We start from the raw sequence: 21,349 nt of genomic DNA, 5'->3' as shown, positions 1-21,349 counted from the left end.
TTCAACATAATTTTGGAAGTTTTAGCCACAGCAATCAGAGAAGAAAAAGAAATAAAAGGAATCCAAATCGGAAAAGAAGAAGTAAAGCTGTCACTGTTTGCAGATGACATGATACTATATATAGAGAATCCTAAAGATGCTACCAGAAAACTACTAGAGCTAATCAATGAATTTGGTAAAGTTGCAGGATACAAAATTAATGCACAGAAATCTCTTGCATTCCTTTATACTAATGATGGAAAAATCTGAAAGAGAAACTAAGGAAACACTCCCATTTACCACTGCAACAAGAAGAATAAAATACCTAGGAATAAACCTACCTAAGGAGACAGAAGACGTGTATGCAGAAAACTAAGACAATGATGAAAGAAATTAAGATGATACAAACAGATGGAGCAATATACCATGTTCTTGGACTGGAAGAATCAACATTGTGAAAATGACTATACTACCCAAAGCAATCTACACATTCAATGCAATCCCTATCAAACTACCAATGGCATTTTTCACAGAACTAGAACAAAATATTTAACAATTTGTATGGAAACACAAAAGACCCCGAACAGCCAAAGCAATCTCGAGAAAGAAAAACGGAGCTGGAGGAATCAGGCTCCCAGACTTCAGACTATACTACAAAGCTACAGTTATCAAGACAGTATGGTACTGGCACAAGAACAGAAATACAGATCAATGGAAAAGAATAGAAAGCCCAGAGATAAACCTATGCACATATGGTCACCTTATTTTTGATAAAGGAGGCAAGAACATACAATGGAGAAAAGACAGCCTCTTCAATGAGTGGTGCTGGGAAAACTGGACAGCTACATGTGAAAGAATGAAATTAGAACACTCCCTAACACCATACACAAAAATAAACTCAAAATGGGTTAAAGACCTAAATGTAAGGCCAGACACTATCAAACTCTTAGAGGAAAACATAGGCGGGGGGTTCTATGACATGAATCACAGCAAGATTCTTTTTGACCCACCTCCTAGAGAAATGGAGATAAAAACAAAAATAAACAAATGGGACCTAATGAAACTTAAAAGCTTTTGCACAGCAAAGGAAACCATAAACAAGACGAAAAGAGAACCCTCAGAATGGGAGAAAATATTTGCAAAGGAAGCAACTGACAAAGGATTAATCTCCAAAATTTACAAGCAGCTCATGCAGCTCAATATAAAAAAAAAAAACCAATCCAAAAGTGGGCAGAAGACCTAATAGACATTTTTCCAAAGAAGGTATACAGATAGCCAACAAACACATGAAAGGATGCTCAAGGTCACTAATCACTAGAGAATTGCAAATCAAAACTACAATGAGGTATCACCTCACATCGGTCAGAACGGCCATCATCAAAAAATCTACACACAACAAATGCTGGAGGGGGTGTGGAGAAAAGGGAACCCTCTTGCACTGTTGGTGGGAATGTAAATTGATTCAGCCACTATGGAGAACACTATGGAGGTTCCTTAAAAAACTAAAAACAGAACTACCATACCACCAAGCAATCCCACAACTGAGCACAGACCCTGAGAAAACCATAATTCAAAAAGCATCATGTACCACAATGTTCACTGCAGCTCTATTTACAATAGCCAGGACATGGAAGCAGCCTAAGTGTCCATCGACAGATGAACGGATAAAGATGTGGCACATATATACATGGAATATTACTCAGCCATAAAAAGAAACGAAACTGAATTATTCGTAGTGAGGTGGATGGACCTAGAGTCTGTCATACAGAGTGAACTAAGAAAGAGAAAAACAAATACCGTATGCTAACACATATATATGGAATCTAAAAAAAAAAAAAAAAAAAGGTTCTGAAGAACCTAGGGGCAGGACAGGAATAAAGACACAGATGTAGAGAATGGACTTGAGGACAAGGGAAGGGGGAAGGGTAAGCTGGGACAAAGTTAAGAGAGTGGCCTGGACATATATATACACTAACAAATGTAAAATAGCTAGCTAGTGGGAAGCAGCTGCATAGCCCAGGGAGACCAGCTCGGTGCTTTGTGACCACCTAGAGGGGTGCGATAGGGAGGGTGGGAGGGAGACGCAAGAGGGAGGAGATATGGGGATATATATATACATATAGCTGATTCAGTTTGTTATACAGCAGAAACTAACACACCACTGTAAAGCAATTATACTCCAATAAAGATGTTTAAAAAAAAAAAACATTGTGGTGGGGAACCCAAAACAAACTTATGACACTAAATTCTTCCCTTTTCGTCTAAATGGCTTTTGACTCTGAGCCACAGTTAAATAAAATCTAAACATGCAAAACCACAAAATTTTATGCAACTTTATTTTGACCTCATTAAAAATGAGATGCAGTGTTATTTTTATCATCGAGAAGCTGTGGATGAAGCCAATTTTGTAAACTGCTAACAAGAGGCAGAAGGAATATGGCTCCCTGATGACATACATCATCCAGCATAAATTATCAACCAAACTAAAGTTTGACCTAATCCCTAGACTTCCATTCTACATAATTCCTTATTGTCTAAAACATGGCTCTAACCTACTAAACTGATTTGTACTACTGTTTGTACTGCTTTCCTACTAGATAAAACCCTTTATATTATTTATATTCCGGAGTGTAAATCCTCAATTCAAAACAGAAAAAAACTGAAATACCAAAAATCTTAAGTACTTGACTGTTAAAAACCAATACTTTTCCAGGAAAAAAACAGAGTCACTTACCTAGCTGTGTACATTTTACAAACAAAACATTTTCTGGTCCAGAGCCAATGCTTCTTGATAAGAAGGGGATAGAGTGTCCTATCCAGGCAGTCATTATGATGCACAAGCCTTTTGTACATGAAAAAATAAATGACATTGTAGTGCAAATTTTTGTGATCCGTAATGAAATATATCCTTACCTCAAAATTAAGAACACAGTAGGTATATTTTTCAATTTAGTGTGTTCCACAAAACACTTTCTCCAAAAGAGCATTTGGGATTAAACAATGTTTTCTTTCCTGTGAAACTTCCCAAATCCCTTTATGGCCACGTGCACTATGACTCTTAAGAGGGAAATACTGTAGGCAGCATTTCTTGAATGTATTCCTTCAGAGAATCCTTGCTGTGCTCAACACGTAGTACACAGTCTGAGCAAGTGTACTCAGTATTATTTTACCCAGATTAAGTGGTTTTGTGTTACAAACATGGCTCTTTTTTTATTAAAAGAGCTCTCATTAAAATCCAAATCTGGCTTCTGTTATAATGTGAACTGGTAGGACTTTAGTTTTAGGTGTCAGAATTCAGAAATTTTAAGTGGGAGTCAGTTCTCACTATGCCACTAATCAGCTTAGTGGGTTTGGATAAATCCATTAACCATGCTGGACCCCAGATTCTTCATCTGAAAAATGAATGGAATGCACAACAGTATTTTAAAGGCCCCTGATAATTATAAAATTTGATTTTTCTTTTTTTTTAGTAAGAAAGGATAGCAATACACTAACTTCACCATCAGAAAATGATTAATAAACTTTTAATAATTTACCAACTATTAAACTATGGAATGGCACTGAATGATTAAATCTTCCTGTAAGATAAAAATTACCTGCAGTCAGTTACATTAAAAAACTCCTTAGGAAAGTCCTACAGTGCACATGCTTAACAAGTGTAAATTGTTTTTCCAAGTTGCCTTGAATTTAAGCAATGACACTACAGCAATATGCCTTACACTGTAAGAAATGTAAGGAAACTCAGATCACCAGAAAAAAGTTGACTGTCTTCCGTCTTATGCTTATACTGAGACACACTCCCCCTCATTTGAGTGAAGAGCAAGCAGAACATTTTATAAAAACTTAAAGAACACTTTATCAAAGAAGTAAACCCATATAATTTTAAGTCATATAAATCTATGAGGTTTATGAGCTCTCCTGGCTCTTGCTTCATTAATTCTTCCCTAGAGGCAACTGTTTTCCATTCTTTTAACTGCCTCTTTTTTTTTTTTTTTTTTGCCATACGTGGGCCTCTCACTGTTGTGGCCTCTCCCGTTGCGGAGCACAGGCTCTGGACGCACAGACTCAGCGGCCATGGCTCACGGGCCCAGCCACTCCGCGGCATGTGGGATCTTCCCGGACCGGGGCACGAACCTGTGTCCCCTGCATCGGCAGGCGGACTCTCAACCACTGCGCCACCAGGGAAGCCCTAACTGCCTCTTTTTAATTTAGCTCCTCAACATCCCTCTGCAGAACTACGAAACTTTGGTTAACTAGATATTTAATGTTTAAATTATGACAAATGAGTTAAACATTCCCCTAAACCACAGAATTGACTATAGGTTCATTTTACTGTGTAACACTTTTGTTTTCTAGCTACTAATTCTCTCATTTGCATTCGCTTAGGTTTCAGTGTACCTGTCACTAATTCAGTTCCCTATTTGCTGACAGAATGGTAAACATGCTTTCCAAATGGGCTACACACCAATGGGAGGTCTAGCAGTCTCAGGACATGCTTCCTTTGTCCCCTGTCCTGCTCCAATCTCTGGACTACGCTGTTCTCTAGGTCTGTTCTACAGCCATCATTCTGGAAGTTCGCTTTCCCATCATTCTGAGAGTTCCTTTTATGTCTTATCTATTCTGCTTTGCATTCCATGTTTTCTTTTTTCAAGGTTTACTCTTTGTGTAAAGTACTTCTGGTAGCTTCCTGAGAATGAGGGCATGGGAGGTAAATTTTTAGAGACCAGTCACTAAAACCCCAAAAAAGTGGAAGCAGGGACTTTCTACAGCCATCAGAATGAGTATATCATTGCTCCATAAAAAAATGTGAATCGTCTCTCAGAAGAAATCAAGCCAAGGATAGAGCAGGGCTTATTCCTATATAATGGTTCTTCATAAATTGAGATTTCCTAAATAAGGAAATGAATAGCCTTATTCATTAGAGGTACCAGCTATACAAAATTTATAACTAATCCCTAAATCTCATTTTAGACTATTTCATTCCTGACCACTCTAAATCTTTATCAAAGCATTAATGCCTTCATATTTGTCAAATATTAGAATTACTCTTCTCTTCCCCCAGTTACCTTTTACCTCCAAGTTTTGGCAAAAAAAGAAACCTAGAAATATAGCTGCAGATTTGCAAAGCAAAGGGCCTAACTGATATACAAAGTGGATGACTATTACCTGAATAATAGCTGTCCAATATACAAAGATACTTACCTTTATTTACAGATTTTTAACCCTTTAATAAACAGTAAAGTATTTCTTTTTTTATAATAAAAATCCAGCTTGTATTGTTTGTCTTTATACCAGCACTGTCATAAAATATAATTTTTAATATTTTTTAATGGAGGAAGGGGCCCATGGAGACTCACAGAAGTCATACACTGTCCTCGGGCAAAGGAGAAGCTTCAGTTATTTTTCTTGATTTTTGGCATATTCTACCATTACAAATGGCTCACACTGGTTAGTCACTAAAGTAATTATTACAGATTTTCCAAAAGACAAACAATAGAAGATGCAAATGGATGCAGAGTTGGTCGCTGCATAGCAAGCAGTTATTTTTGCTGGTCCTGAACGAAGCTGCAGTGATTACTTTTATTCTTCTTGTTTCAAACAAACAAAACTACCTGTGCTTTTATACTGTGAAATAAAGAAAAGGAAAACAGGACAAATAACAAAATGTTCTGAGTTCTACCACTTACCTTATATCAGTAATGACAACAATGTGTTCACAGTCTCCCTGGTGACAGTATAAGTAAGGAAAACCCAGTTTAATACACAAGTCATTGAAGGTGAAATCTTCCATCTTAGCAGTCTGAAACTTTCCATAGCCTCTATCATGGGACTCTGACCACTCAATGATGGTTCTGAGGAGGAAAACGGAAAGGATGTATCACTGCTCCAAGCGGTTTGCAACTGCATATTTCACAAAAGCCAGCTCACCAAATTAACTGGACAGATACCAACTTGAAATGAAAACCAGAGTGGATGATATATGTTGCAAGTAGGAAGGAACTCTGAAATTTTCTGTATCCAATAGAGCAGCAGTTCTCAAAGTAAGGTCCTGAGACTCCCACAGAGGTTTGTGAGGTCAAAATTATCTTTACGGTAATCTTAAAACTCTTTTCAATTCTTATTCTCTCATAAACGCTAGTTTTCTGGAGGCTATGTGATGTGTGTTATCACTTCAGATTGAATGGAAAATGTATAACGTCACTCTTCTTACTATTTTATTTTGTTCTGGAAAAGTTATTTTTCACAAAATTGTTATTAATGGTAACTGTAACTGGACAATCTAAATTAGTTAATAAAGTATTTCTTAGTTTCAATTTCTAAAACAGTGAATACTTACAGCTATAACCCACATAAACAAAAGCTCTTTGGAGTCAACTATTTACAGTATAAAGGAGTACGGAGACCAAGTCTGAGAACTGCTGCATTAGAATATAGATACAAATGGCTATAATGAAAGAGTTTACATAAACACTCAGAAAAAATATACATATATACTCTATTTGCCAGGATACCAATAATAAAAGTATGGTAATACTTTTATGTAGATAACATGATGTCAGACATAGATTTTTCATGTTATGTACATAAGCAATCTTACATACACATATCCACTCCAAACAGTATACACTGGACAAGCAGAAAAAATAGTGAAAGATTAATTTACTATCACCTAAACATGAAGAACAGAGATTAATAAAGTGTTTAAGTGGGATTTAATCTTTTTTTTTCAGATGTATCTAAGGCTCAACACAAGATTTACTATAATTTCTGAAACAGCAGATAATACATTTAAAAAATAATCCTAGATAGCTGGCAAAGATCTTGAAATGGTCTATGTATGTCTTTGGTAAGAAAATTTTCTTCTTGGGGTAAAAATTTGATTAACTTACTATAACCTAGGCCAACCAGATAACTTTGAAAATATTTTAAAAATTCAGAGATACTTTTTAACCCCAAAACAAACAAAAAACAATCTAACAAAATAATTCCTTGGCAAAGATTCTTAAGAGACCAATAATAGAATTTGTGGTGATAACCCTCTTTTGACAACGAGAAACAGGAAAGACTTTAGGATTTTTGGAAAGTTATACCTGCTCAAATCTCTGCATTCAGGGTATCTTTTATCATTGTAAAATGTTCCTTCAAAATAAAAGAAGGCTGATTTATATAGGTCCTGAAAGAAAACAGACGGTATTGAGAGAAAGTACAGTATTAACAATTATAAAATTGCTCTAAGTATTAATTCCACATTTGTGTGTCATAAAATCACGCTAATATGTTTTACAATAACGTCATGCAACTTCATAGAATATGTTCAGTTCATTAATTTATTATTCAACAGGAACGTCCTATGTGGGAAGTATTATGTTGGTTACCAGGGATAAAGATATAAAGACACAATCCTTGCTGCTATTTTCAATTTTACCCTTTTGTAGTTTTAATCACTAGGTTTGATTTAAATTTGTATATTGTCTTGAGATTCATGAAAGGAACCCAATTAGAAATGAAATAAACTTTAATATTATTTTATTATATGCATACACGGCAGTGACAGTTATTTTGGATACCAGAACTAAAAACTAAACAAAGCCACATCTTTGATGCTTCCCCAGTGTTAATGACAATGATCATGGAGCTATGTTGTTCTGTCCTTTTTTGTATTTTCAATGGGCTTTTATAAAAATTTCCCCTTTATATTTTCAGTAACTCTTAGGCAGGCAGAATGTGAATATCTATTCTTATTCAAGCAATCTTGCCCAAAGTACCATAGAACCCTCAGGTTTCAACTTTCAGACTACCAGACCTTCCATCAGAGGGGTGGTCTCTTAATCCTGACCTTATAACAGAATCATAAAAATACCACAGACCAAGTCTCACCTCAGATCCATTAAGTGAGAATCTCTGATGATGTGGCTCAGGCACCAATATTTTCCCAACCCCCTCAGGAGATTCAGATGTGCAACCAGCGCTAAGAACCACTCTGTTAGACTCGTCCTTCACCATTTGCTTAGAATTAGACCCCTGGGTGAGAGTCAGGAGACTTATGTCTTTTTCCTACACTTACTCCTCAGACCTCAGTTTCCTCACCTGTACAGTACCTGCCATGCTATCCTATCTTACAGGATTGTGGTGAGAATCAAAAGCAGTTTATGAACTATAAAAGATATATAAGTTTCAGGCATTAAAATAATATCACCCTAAGACAGCCTAGTTTCTCTCCTTCGAAGCTTCGATTTTTCTTTCTTATTTTTCTTCATTCCCCCACTTACAGACACCTGGCACTGGCATCAGACACCCTTCTAAGACTGGCTATGCTATTTCTTCTCAGACTACTCAACTGAATCTCCTGACCCTCTGTTTCCCCGTGTAAAATCTGAGTAAAGCCAATACGTTCTTCCCATGTGGTTGCAGAGGTGAAAGGATATAACGTACTATAATGCCATGCCTGGCTGCTGTAACACAAAATACACCACTTACTATACTTCTAAACCTTCAAACAGGTAGGTCCAAAATAAAGATTCTGAAACAATCACTACTGCCTTATTTTGGAAACAAAGTTTAGTGTATATAAAAATATGTTCATATTGAACTTCATCTTAAGTGATTCAGGCAGTTTAAAACCTTTGGTGTAATTATTAATTAGAATGGGGTCTCTAAAAGAACAATCTTTTCATTATATCTTTTTATTATGTCATTATATAAATGGCTAGAAAAGAAGATGTGAGTAATCTCACTATCAGTTAATTTTCATTTTCAATGGTAACCAGAGATCCTCAACTAACTAGTTTCCCTATTTGTCAGCTAGTTTAGCTGACCAAGTTGCAAGGGAGGGAAATAACCAACTGACTTGGAAAAACAGTATAACAAGTTACTTCTGTTATTAATCTAATGTAACCTAAAGGTCTACCTGTTACTATTTCAAATTTATAAACAAAGTAGCTATGGATAACTAGTATGATCATTTGAACAAAGTCATTATCTATATGTCATTTTAAGCAGCTAATAATCATGTACTTTCTTGCTATCATTCAAGTCAGCTGCGTTAGAAGCTCAGCAACATTCCTAAGATTTGCTGTGAGAAAAATATTAATGGGGGAAAAGAAGTGTCAGAGAAGGCTGGGTAAGAAAATTTTTACAACTTAAATTTATGTTACCATTTTTCCTATACCCAGGCTTTACTTATAATAAGTAACAATAATGTGTGTGTAAAGTATTTTCTCAGAGTTCCTCTAAGTAAGACCCTTAAGAGACTACTGACAAAAAGAGATTGACTAATCTGAGCTATGTTAAAAAGACTGATAGATCAGACATTAAAACCTGAAGGACCATTAAAACAAACAAACAAAAACAAACCTGAGCAGAAAATACTGACACTGATTTTATACATATATTTTAAAAGTGTACTTCATTCTTGAACTACTATAGTCTAAAACAAACATGAGCAAAACATTATTTTAGACATGGCTTTTCAAAGAGATTTAAATACACTGGCCCAATTCTCTTAGTCCTCTCACACACCAAATTCATCAAAGAAAGTATTTTGTTCAAATCTTGTTTATTGGCCAGAAACAAGATTATCATTTCCTCAGCTACAAGAGCTGCAAGTCACTAATTTGTTCCATGATTACCAGTGAAATACATGCCAAATATCTCCCTGTCCAAAAAAAACCATTATAACTTAAGGACCTATTTTCAGTTTGTTAGGTGTAACAATGGCATGGGGTAAACAGATGAAATAATTCTGGCAAAATGCTGAGAACTGTAATGGGTACATAAGGGCTCCTTATACTATTCTCTTTTACGTGTGTATGTTTAAAATTTTCCAAGGCAAAACTTTTTTTTTAAAAAAAAACACTGTAAAATACAAATGCCAATCATTGAAATAAAAATCTTTCCACATGCCAAACAACTATGAGTTCACCTTTCTAAAACATAGCTTAGAAAAAGGAGGCAAATGAAACAGGTCCCTGAACAGGCAGATTCCACAAAGCCCATGTACTAGAATCTTGCCGTTAATCACAGCACAGCTCAGGTTTTCACTCAGTGCTTGTTCACCAAATAAATAAAAGTGTTGGGAAAGATGTCTAAAGCCAGGCATAGTACCAACATGGCAAAGAAAGAACGTGGGGCTTTGAAGGCAAGCTGGCAATGGTCTGAATCCAGCCTCTACCACTGCTTACTAAACACAGGTAACTCATGACGATGCTCTGACCCATCTTTTTCTTACCTGTAAAATGGTGATACTTCTTTCCAAAGATACTGTACTATCAACTAGTGTACTATACAACTGGCATACGATAAGCGCTAAATAATCAGAGGATATTATTTTAATACATGGAAGAGGCAGAAACAATGAAACAGCAGATGGATAAATAGGACTATGGGTCATTTAGTCCCCTGCTTAGAAAGATGCTGAAGGCATGAGCACTGATGTACAAACACAATAAACTAAACAAGTCTGGTTAAAAACACTCTCCAGGATTCCTGGAGCTAAGACTGATTCCCAGATCTGACTCACCGCTGTGAGCAGTCATGACATGGTTAGAATAAGGAGGGTGAATTCAGATTTTTCTTCTTAAATTGATCTTATAAACTTATAGCTACACCTTGTTATTCTTTTTTCCCCCAGAGTGGAGAAACTTTGCAGAAGACTGCTTCTCCTTTAAAAGATAAATCTATTTCCTGGTGTGCATACAGCCTTGAGATTCCACTTGTTTCTCTTTAATGTTTACCTTCAAAAGCGCCAAGCTGGCAAACCTGAAGAACACAAATATCTTAAAACCACTTTCAATATAACTCAAAAACTATGCTGGTCTCCATGCCAGTCACCCAAGAGACTGGAATACAGCCAGCCTTGTGGGGCAGACAAACATATCAAATAGTATCAGCATACTAATTATAAAGCACTATAATGGACAAACGAAATGGGGCCAGAGTGGCAAACAGAGGACAGTCAAGAAGAATCTCATATAATAAGTGAGGGAAAGGGCTTCCCACCCATGTTCAAACACTCAGAGGCATAAAAAAGTATGGTACGCTTGAGCCAGATAAATTCATTGTGGCTGAAAGATAAGGTGTAAAAACAGGTGGTGAACAATATAGAAAGTTAACTTGAGAATCACCATTGCAAAAGGCCTTATATGTCAGCCTAAGGAGCTTGGACCACAGGCAACAGAGAACCACTAAGACTTTTAGACTGGAGAATGAGGATCAATTAAAAAAAAAAAGTTTTCAAGAAGAATGGATTTATTCTTTTAGAGCAGTTTTACGTTTATCATAAAATAGGGAGGTACAGAGGCCTCCCCTACACCCGCTACCCACCCCACACGCACAACCAGCCCATTATCAACACCACTCACCAGAGTGGTACATTTGCTACCAAGAAGGAACCTAAACTGACACATCATAATCACCCAAAGTCCACAGCTTACTTTACAGTTCACTCCTGGTGTTCGATTTGTTTTTGAAAGACATCTTCGGTGGCAGGTATGGGACAATCTAAAGGTGGGGAAAACCAGTTAAGAACTCTCTGTAACAGTTCCAGGAGAAGATGCTGAGGGCCCAAACTAAAGCATACAGCAGTGGAAATAAAGAGTCTGGAACTATTATGGCAGGATAAACAGCAACGGAAAGGGAGAGTTTCATCTGAAGAAAAAGGGAGATGGTAGAATAATGAGTTTAAGACTAATTGAGCTTGAGGTATCTGGGTTCATTTATTCAGCAAAGACTTGGGCACTTCCTCTGTGTCAGACATCATCACAGGAATACATCACTGAACAAAACACAGTCCCTGCCCTCATGATTCAAGGGAAGCAAGACAGATAAATATATAACATGATGTTAGGTAGTGATGAGTGTTATTAGCATGTCAGGGGAAGAGAATACTAATACAGGGAAAGACCTCTCTGTCGAGGCAACATCTCAAAGAAGAAGAAATGAGGGAGTGAGCCATCTGAATACCTGGTGAAGAACACTCCAGGGTGAGGGAACATAAGATACAAAGGCTCTGAGCAGGACCCTGCTTAGCATACATGAGAAAGAGCAAGAATGGCAGGTTGTTCGAAGGCAACAAGTGACAAAGAGGGTGATAGGATATGAAGTTGGGAGGCAGACAGGACCAGATAATGGACCACGGTAAGGACTTTGTATTTTATTCTAGATATGAGAGAAAGCCACTACAGACTTTCAAGCTGAAAAGCAACGGGATCTGACTGATACTTTACAGTATCATCTGGCTGGTACAAAGGATAAACAGAAGTGTGGAAAGGAGCAGGAGGAACAGTCACTAGGCTACTGCAAGAGTCCAGGCAAGAGATGATGGTGATTTAACCAGCCTGGTACCTGTGAAGGAGCAAAGACATGGGCAGATCCTAAATATAATTTGAAAGTAGAGCCAAAGCACTTGCTGATGCCTTCAATATGGGATGAAAAGGAAGCAAAGATGATTCCAAGGTTTTTAGCTAAGTCACCAGGTGTAGAATGAGTGTATTTACTGAGATGGGAACACTGGGGAAAGTACAGATTTGAGGAAGAAGAGAGAACTAGAGTCTGTTTTTGAACAAATTAAGTTTGAAATGGCTATTAGACATTCAGTAATTGTCAAGGAGGCAGTTAGAAAAAATAAGTCTGGAGTTCAGAGACGATGTTGGGATTGGAGATAAAAATCTGGGCTAGGAATCTGGATGAGATCGCCTAGGGAGTATACACAGAGGAGAGGTCTGAAGATTGATTCAAAGGGCTTAATAACATTTACAAGTCACGAGGATGAGAAACATCCAACAGAAGAATTAGAAGTCAGACAGGAAGAAAATTAGGTGGGTGTAACATCTTTTTTTCTAAATAAATAAATTTATTTATTTTTGGCTGCATTGGGTCTTCCTTGCTGCGCACAGGCTTTCTCTAGCTGTTGTGAGTGGGGGCTACCCTTCGTTGCAGTGCGCAGCCTTCTCGTTGCAGTGGCTTCTCTTGTCGCGGAGCATGGGCTCTAGGTCAATGGACTTCAGTAGTTGTGGCACATGGGCTCAGTAGTTGTGGCTCACGGGCCCTAGAGCGCAGGCTTCAGTAGTTGTGGCACACGGGTTTAGGTGCTCCGCGGAATGTGGGATCTTCCCGGACCAGGGATCGAACCCGTGTCCCCTGCATCGGCAGGCAGATTCTTAATCAATGCACCACCAGGGAAGTCCCGGTGGGTGTAACATCTTAAAAGCCAAGTAAAGAAAGTGTTTCAAGTAAGAAGGAATATTCAATTGTGTCATGTGCTGATGAGAGGTCAAATCAGATGAGAACTAAGTCTATGGTGGCATCAGTAAAGTGATTTTGGTGGAGTGGTGATGAATAAAAGTGAGTGTAAGACAAAGTGGGGGGAGAAAAAGAGAAACAATGAATTGAGGTACTATTATTAATTCTTCTTATTATTAACTCATTAACTCTTGAGACAGCTTTACTGAGAAGAAAGCAGAAAGATGAGATGGTAGCTAGAGGAAGATACAGGGTCAAGAAGAGGTTTAGAATGGGAGAGGGGAGATATTACAGCCCACTTGTGTACTGATGGGACAGCCAACAGAATGGAAAAAACTGATGATGCAGGGAAGAGAGGGGATAAATACAAGAACAAAGTCCTTGGTTATGCAATGGCGGATGGAATCCAGTAGACACCTAGATTGGCTTTTGATAGCAGCAGGTTTAGCCCATCCATTGTAACAGGTGCGAAGGCAGAATGCATGGGCAAATGGGTAAATGTGGGTAAAAGACAATGGAAAATTCTTTTCTGATAACTTATTTTCTCAGTGAAATTAACAGCAAGGTTTTCAGCTGAAGGTAAGCCACAAGGAAAGGATGTTGGCAGTTTCAGAAGGAATAAAACAGTTACCTTGAAAAGTGGCAGAGTGTATCGACTATAGAGAGGTGGTAAAAATGCCGGGCAGCACTGAGGCTAAGTGAGAATGCCCACTGACGCTTACAAATAATGGGTTTGGAAACCAAGAGAGAAAGAGATTTACAAAGATTGGAGTATACTTAAAACCATGAAAACTGCGGGGAAAGCCCAGAAGAACAATTTAGAATAAGAATTAAGATGGGGCTTCCCTGATGGCGCAGTGGTTAAGAATCCACCTGCCAATGCAAGGGACACGGGTTCGAGCCCTGGTCCGGGAAGATCCCCTATGCCACGGAGCAACTAAGCCCATGAGCCACAACTACTGACCCTGCGTTCTACAGCCCGCGAGCCACAACTACCGAAGTCTGTGTGCCTAGAGCCTGTGCTCCGCAACAAAAGAAGCCACCACAATGAGACGCCCACGCACCACAACAAAGAGTAGCCCCCGCTCGCTGCAACTAGAGAAAACACGCGTGCAGCAACGAAGACCCAGTGCAGCCAAAATAAATAAATGAAATTTATAAAAAAAAAAAAAAGGCTGATCCTGCATTTATTTAAAAAAAAAAAAAGAATTAAGATGAAACCTAAGTTATAACAACATCTATATGGCTGGTGATAAAGGAATGAGCAAAAAGAAGAGATTGTGATGGTTCTTGTCCAAACTCTTATCTCCATTCTAGTTGTTCCAAACATCTTCTTAGTGATCTACAGGAGATGCTGCCCATCTTAAGTATGCCAGTAAATCTGAGGTCCTCTGCCAGAGTTGTACCAGGTAACAGAATTAGGTCAAGCTTGCTCTATGATGAAATTCAGTAGGATCAAGGCCCTACTGTTATTGAGTAAGCAATCCCTTCTGGAAACTGTAGGTGGCCAGTCTGCCACTTGGGTCCTTTCCATCCTGATCCAATGAGTATGCAGGGTTTCTCTGTCCTTTTGAGAGCAGCACCCTGGGAAACACCAGCAAGGATCATCACCAGATATTATGTCCCTGTTTGCTTCGATCCTTGAACTAACAGGTTCTTCTATGGGCAATGATGCTCCTGGGTGGACTCCAATGCTTTGCTGGGGGCAGTTATGACAGACAAACTCATAGAGTTTGAAAGAGAAGAGTGAACAGCAAATTCCAGTGCTACAGTGAGGTCAATGTGTATGAACATGGAATAGAGACCTACTGGTTAAACAATTAGGTGGCCTATGACCTTAGAAAGAAGAGTGTACAGAAAACGGTTGAGAAATAAATGGGAAATGAAGAAATCAAAACTGAATATAGCCTCATCTTTAAAAAGGTCTTGATGACAAAAAGAAGGGAAGAGGGACTTCCCTGGTGACACAGTGGTTAAGAATCCACCCACCAATGCAGGGGACACAGGTTCGAGCCCTAGTCCAGGAAGATCCCACATGCCACAGAGCAAATAAGCCCATGCGGCACAACTACTGAGCCTGCACTCTAGAGCCCACAAGCCACAACTACTGAGCCCACGTGCCACAACTACTGAAGTCCATGCGCCTAGAGCCCATGCAAAGCAACAAAAGAGAAGCCACCGCAATGAGAAGCCCGCACACTGCAATGAAGAGTGGCGCCCGCTCGCCATAACTGGAAAAAGCCTGCACGTAGCAATGAAGACCCAACACAGCCAAAAATCAATCAATAAATAAATTTAAAAAAAAATAGAAGGGAAGAGATAAGCTTGATGGAATGGCATAGAAGAAGAAAGCATTTACCAGAATGTTTATGAGCCTGTTCACCTAAAATCACTATTTCCTTAGCTTATTATTATTTCCACTTGTTTTATGAGTGTTAGAAAAAAAAATCACCTTACTTTGCTGATGTGTTCAGGGGCTTGGTCAGGAGTGTTGCTGAATTCCCCACCAATCTGGAGGTCACTGACACAGCAAATTGAATCCCTCAGTTCCGTGAGCTTTTGACTGCCCAATACCAGCATCGTCTGGTATGGTTTGTGTTCTTTGTGCTATGAGTCAGACAGTAAGTAAATCAGTGTTCACTTAGAGACAAAGCAATTAAACTATAAATCCTGTCACGACCAGATCTAAATTAAGTTACTAGTTTTCTTACTTTAAGTTATTCCCATAATACGGTGTCCTGTGTTTTCTTAGATTCTTCATTTGTCTACTCAGCATCGATTAATTATAGCTCCAAACTAATCGCCAAAGTTGTTTACATCTCCCCTGTGATCCAGAGCCCATACTCTAAAACCATCTCTTTTATCTAACTCTCACATACCAAGCCGATATTTCCCCTGTCCTAAGTCAATCCAGAGCCAGGTACCAGAAACTAGGGACAGCCTGATAGTCCAGAGCCCACTGGAATTATTCAAGATAGTCAACCCTAAACTGTTTACTCTGCCCTGCCATGTCTTTCCCAATGGAAACCCAATAAAGGCTGTGGCCTATGCTTTTCCCTTGCCTCCTAACTGATACTGGTGCTTCCCCCTGTGGCCCTGCGTGATGTGGCATACCCTTTCCCCTCAGGAAATGTAAACAATAAAAATCTTTCAATGGCACTGGCCTCTAGTGCTGTCACTCAGTCACCTCCATAAATTAAAATCCTATGAGTACAATTGAGATACTTGGTGCTGTGGTGTGACTGCTCATGTTTGTCCAAAATTCACACATTGGAATCCTAAGACCCAATGTGATGGTGTTAGGAGGCGGGGCCTTTGAGGGTGATTAGGTCATGAGGGTGGAACCCTCATGAATGTGATTAGTGCCCTTATAAGAAAGAAGTATGTAACCCAGAAGAGGACCCTCACCAGATGCTGGCATGCTGACCTTAGACTTCCAGCCTCTAGAACTGTGAGAAACAATTTTCTGTTGCTTATAAGGTACCCAGTCTGTGCTATTTTGTTATAGCAGCCAGAATGGACTAATACACTTGGCAATAAAACTTTTTTAGTTTAAGCTGAATTTTAAAATCAAGATGCTACTAAAGTGACATTGACATGAAGAGCCTTTGGAATATAACTTCACTGTCTTTTAAATTTTCCTGGAAGTTACCTCATTGAAGTCAAGCAATCTATACACTACCCGCATGTTATAAATGCAGAGGTTTGGTTTTATTGGTTTTGTTTTGACTGATAATTTGAGATCTTAATCAAACAAGGTAATTAGTACTATTTCCCAGATAATTCATAAAAGTCTATTCACAAGTACAATTTATGTAGAGTAATATTTCAATGAAACCTTATCAAAGTTTATGATACATGTATTTGGAGAATCAAGAATATATACACTCTGGGCTGGGATAGAGTTCTCTTTATTAGAGACTCCTAAGAAATTCCTGGATACCCCTGACCTGTTAACTTTCTGCATTTTCATCTAAGAAGAGCTGTCTTTAGCTAGTTCAATAACTTCCCAAAAATTTTGAATCGGTGAAAAAAGACCCACCCCCCTTCCTTCACCAGTTTTTCTGCAAAAAAACCCCCCCAATCCTCAAGAATTCATATTTTCAGAATCACTGTGGATTTACATACCCTTCCAGTTGCTACTAATACAGAAATCAGGTATACATTCCAACAGTGTTAACTGTAATCCTATTACTCAAGAGATAATTTGAAATCTGACCTTATTTACCATATTCCTTACATAAACAAGAACCCAAGAATATAGACAGAATGTCATATGAGACAGCATATGCTTGCATTTATTTTGGTTCAAATAAGGTTCACATAATTAAACTTCAAATAATTAAATTCTTTGACAAAAGTCACTCATATTATCTGTGAATCCAAAAGGTTTTACTACTGACCTTATGAAATATAACAGGGTACAAGATATTCACAGACAGGATAAGCTCTCCTTCTTCAATCATGTCTGCTGGATTTTCAGGCTTTTTTCCTATGGCATGTGACTCCTGAAGAAGGAAAACAAGTTAATAAGACATTAAAATCAGACACTGTGACCCAGATCAGAGGCAGTGTAGAATAAGGGTTATAAGCAAGGGCTTGAGTCAGCCCTGGGTTTGACTCCTAATTCCATTTCAAGAAAATTGTTAAAAACCTCTCTAAGCTTTAGTTTCATCATCTATAAAAAACAGAAAATACTTATTTTACAGAATGGTTGCTGGAAATGTACAATAAAGCATCTAATAAGACATTTGGCACTAAGTGCTTAGCAACTGATGATAAGACAGGAGTATCACCTAATGTTGGTATAATACTGGCAGTTACTAACACTTTTACATACCTCCTCTCATATTATCATGAAAGCTATTTGATGGATGAAGCTTAGGTTCACCAATTTACCCAAGGTAAATCAGAGTTAGAATGCAAATACAAATCTGTTTGACTCTAAAACCCGTTTTTTACTACACTGTCACATCTTTAATCCATCAATACATCACACTCTCTTTTATATGTGCTTAATAACTACAAAATAGAGGCCAGCAGGGAGGACTGGTTAAGAAGTAAAGGTGCAAAAGATGTTTTAAAAACAGGTGGTAGTGACATTGTGCAAAATGGCACAGCAGGAAGCTCTAGGGGATCAGTCCCTCTAGCAAAGCAACCATTAAGATGGAAACAGACTGGAATCAACTATTTTGGCACTCTGGAACCTCATCAGACACTTGTATCAACCAGGTGAATGCCTGATGAAGGAGCAAGCTGCTAATCTTTCCTAGGTAAGCAGAGGGTGTAAACTAACTACAATGGGCTAAAAACTACCATCATTTAGCCCTGTTGCAGATGTGGACAACAGCAGCCTGTGCTCTTGGAAAAGGTGGCGACACCAGGACGAGCAGTGGGACCTTGTTCTCCAAAAGCTGGGAGTAGTGTGTTTTGGTTGGTCTGGCAATGCCCTGAGGGCCTGGTACAGATACTTGCCTTCAGTTTTACCAGCAGTGGCTTCCCCCAGCAGCATCTACTGGAAAATTTAAAGACACAGGACCCTTTGTGGAGTCAGACATTTAAGGAAATCTTGATCAGGTCACTGGCTGACCAAAGTGATAATTAATCAGAAACATCAGTGACCATACGGGCACACCTTGGAGATATCACAGCTTCACCTCCAGACCACCACAGTAACAAATACTGCAATAAAGTGAATCATATGAATTTTTTGGTTTCCCAATGCACATAAGTTATATTTACACTATACTGTACTCAAGTGTGCAATAGCACTATGCCCCCCAAAACAATGTACAGCCAGTAATTTAAAAAACTTTTCACTAAAAAATGCTATCTTCTGAGCCTCAACAAGTTGTAGTAATGTCAATGTTCACTGATCACAGATCACCAAAATAAATATAATAATGAAAAAGTTTGAAATATTGTGGGAATTACCAAAATGTGACAGAGACATCAAGTGAGCAAATGCTGTTGGAAAAATGGTGCCAACAGACTTGCTCAATGGAGGGTTACCACAAACCTTCATTTTGTAAAAAAACGCAATATCTGTGAAGTATAATCAAGTAAAGTGCAATAAAATACAGTATGCCTGTGCACAAGGACTACACATTGGAAAAATAGTTTGGAAATGTCACAAACAGGTCCAGCTCTCAACAAGTAAAAGATACACTCAGAATTTCTAGTTCTAAACAAAAACTTACAAGACACACAAAGAAACAGGAAAATATTGCCCATTCACAAGAAAAAAAAGAATTTGACAGAAACTACCATTGAGGAAGCCCAAACACTGAAATTACTACTCTAAGATGTTAAATCAGCTGCCTTAAACGCACTCAATTAGCTAAAGGAAACCATAAACAAAAGAACTAAAGGAAATCAGGTTCCTCAATAAGATTAAAAGATGATTTCTCGGGACTTCCTTGGTGGTCCAGTGGGTAAGACTCCATGCTCCCAATGCAGGGGGCCTGGGTTGGATCCCTGTCAGGGAACTAGATCCCGCAGGGATGCCACAACTAAAAAGTCCACATGCCACAACTAAGGATCTGCATGTCGCAACTAAGAGTCCGCATGCCACAACTAAGACCCGGCACAGCCAAAAATAATAAATAAATAAACAAACAGACATTGTTTTAAAAAAGATGGTTTCTCACCAGTAACCATGTAGATAAGAAGGCAGTGCAATGATATATTTAAAGTTGTGGAAAAAAACCAAAACAGTCAATCAAGAATTCTACACCCTGCAAAACTAGGCTTCAGGAACAAAGGAGAAACTAAGCCATTTTCAGATAAACAAAAGCTAAGGGAGTTCATTTCCAGTAGACCTGCCCTATAAGAAATGTTACAGAGAATTCTTCAGCCTGAGATGAAGACACTAGACAGTAACTTGAATCTATAAGAAATAAGGAACACCGGTAAAGGTAAAAACATAAATACATATAAAAGTCAGAATTACTGTATTTTTGGTTTGTAACTTCTTTTTTTCCCTATGTGATTTCAAAAGCAAATGCCTAAAACAATATTTATAAATTATGTTAACAGACACAAAATATATAAAGATGTTATCTGTGACAATCACAATATAAAGGGAAGAGACGGAGAGATATAGGAAAATATATATATATATGTGTATATATATATATATATATATATATATATATATACACATATATATATATATACACACACACTACCGAAAAAGTTGGTATTACTAAAAGTAGGTTGTTCTATGTTTAAGATGTTAATTTTACTCTGCAAGGTAACCACTAAGAAAATAAGAACACATACAGAAGGAAACAGAACGGAATCAAAAGGACACACCACAAAAATTCAGTTAAACACAAACTGAATGGAATTAATGGAAGAACTGGAGAACAAAAAACATATATGATATACAAATAGCTAAATAGCAGAGGTAAATCCTCATCAGTAATTACTCTAAATGTAAATGGACTAAACTCTCCTAGTAAAAAGGCAGAAGAGATCAGGGAAGATGGCTGAAAAGTAAGACGTGGAGATCACCTTCCTCCCCACAGATACACCAGAAATACATCTACACATGGAACAGCTCCTACAGAACACCTACTGAATGCAGGCAGAAGACCTCAGACCTCCCAAAAGGCAAAAAAGTCCCCACGTACCTGGGTAGGGCAAAAGAAAAAAGAACAGAGACAAAAGGATAGGGACGGGACCTGCACCAGTGGGAGGGAGATGTGTCGGAGGAAAGGTTTCCACACACTAGGAAGCCCCTTCGCGGCGGAGACTGCGGGTGGTGGAGGGGGAAAGCTTTGGAGCCGCGGAGGAGAGCGCAGCAACAGGGGGTATGCAGGGCAAAGAGGAGAGATTCCCGCACAGAGGATGGGTGCCGACCGGCACTCACCAGCCCGAGAGGCCTGTCTGCTCACCCGCCAGGGCGGCCACGGCAGGGAGCTGAGGCTCGGGCTTTGGTCAGAGCTCAGGGAGATGACTGGAGTTGGTGGCGTGAACACAGCTTGCAGGGGGTTACTGCACCAAGGCTAGCCAGCAGGGAGTCCAGGGAAAAGTCTGGACCTGCCAAAGAGGCAAGAGACTTTTTCTTCCCTCTTTGTTTCCTGGTGCGCGAAGAGAGGGGGATTTAGAGCACTGCTTAAAGGAG

The 21,349-nt window shown here is 38.6% G+C and overlaps 1 protein-coding gene across 1 annotated transcript in view; it reads right to left on the bottom strand.

Moving 5' to 3' along the window:
* The window catches only part of SNAPC3 (small nuclear RNA activating complex polypeptide 3), a 45,413-nt gene that overhangs the window by 1,974 nt on the left and 22,090 nt on the right, over window positions 1-21,349 (bottom strand). Inside the window, exons 5-9 of the mRNA XM_007465649.1 lie at window positions 17,622-17,726; window positions 15,676-15,825; window positions 7,071-7,153; window positions 5,667-5,831; window positions 2,714-2,821 (exon numbers count right to left, since the gene is read on the bottom strand). Coding sequence (XP_007465711.1) covers window positions 2,714-2,821; window positions 5,667-5,831; window positions 7,071-7,153; window positions 15,676-15,825; window positions 17,622-17,726 — 611 coding nt within the window. The remainder of the gene's footprint in view (window positions 1-2,713; window positions 2,822-5,666; window positions 5,832-7,070; window positions 7,154-15,675; window positions 15,826-17,621; window positions 17,727-21,349) is intronic.

The sequence above is a fragment of the Lipotes vexillifer genome, unplaced genomic scaffold (assembly GCF_000442215.2).
Source record: "Lipotes vexillifer unplaced genomic scaffold, Lipotes_vexillifer_v1.1 scaffold31, whole genome shotgun sequence".
NCBI lineage: Eukaryota > Metazoa > Chordata > Mammalia > Artiodactyla > Lipotidae > Lipotes > Lipotes vexillifer.
This window is presented reverse-complemented; position numbering and strand designations above follow the sequence as displayed.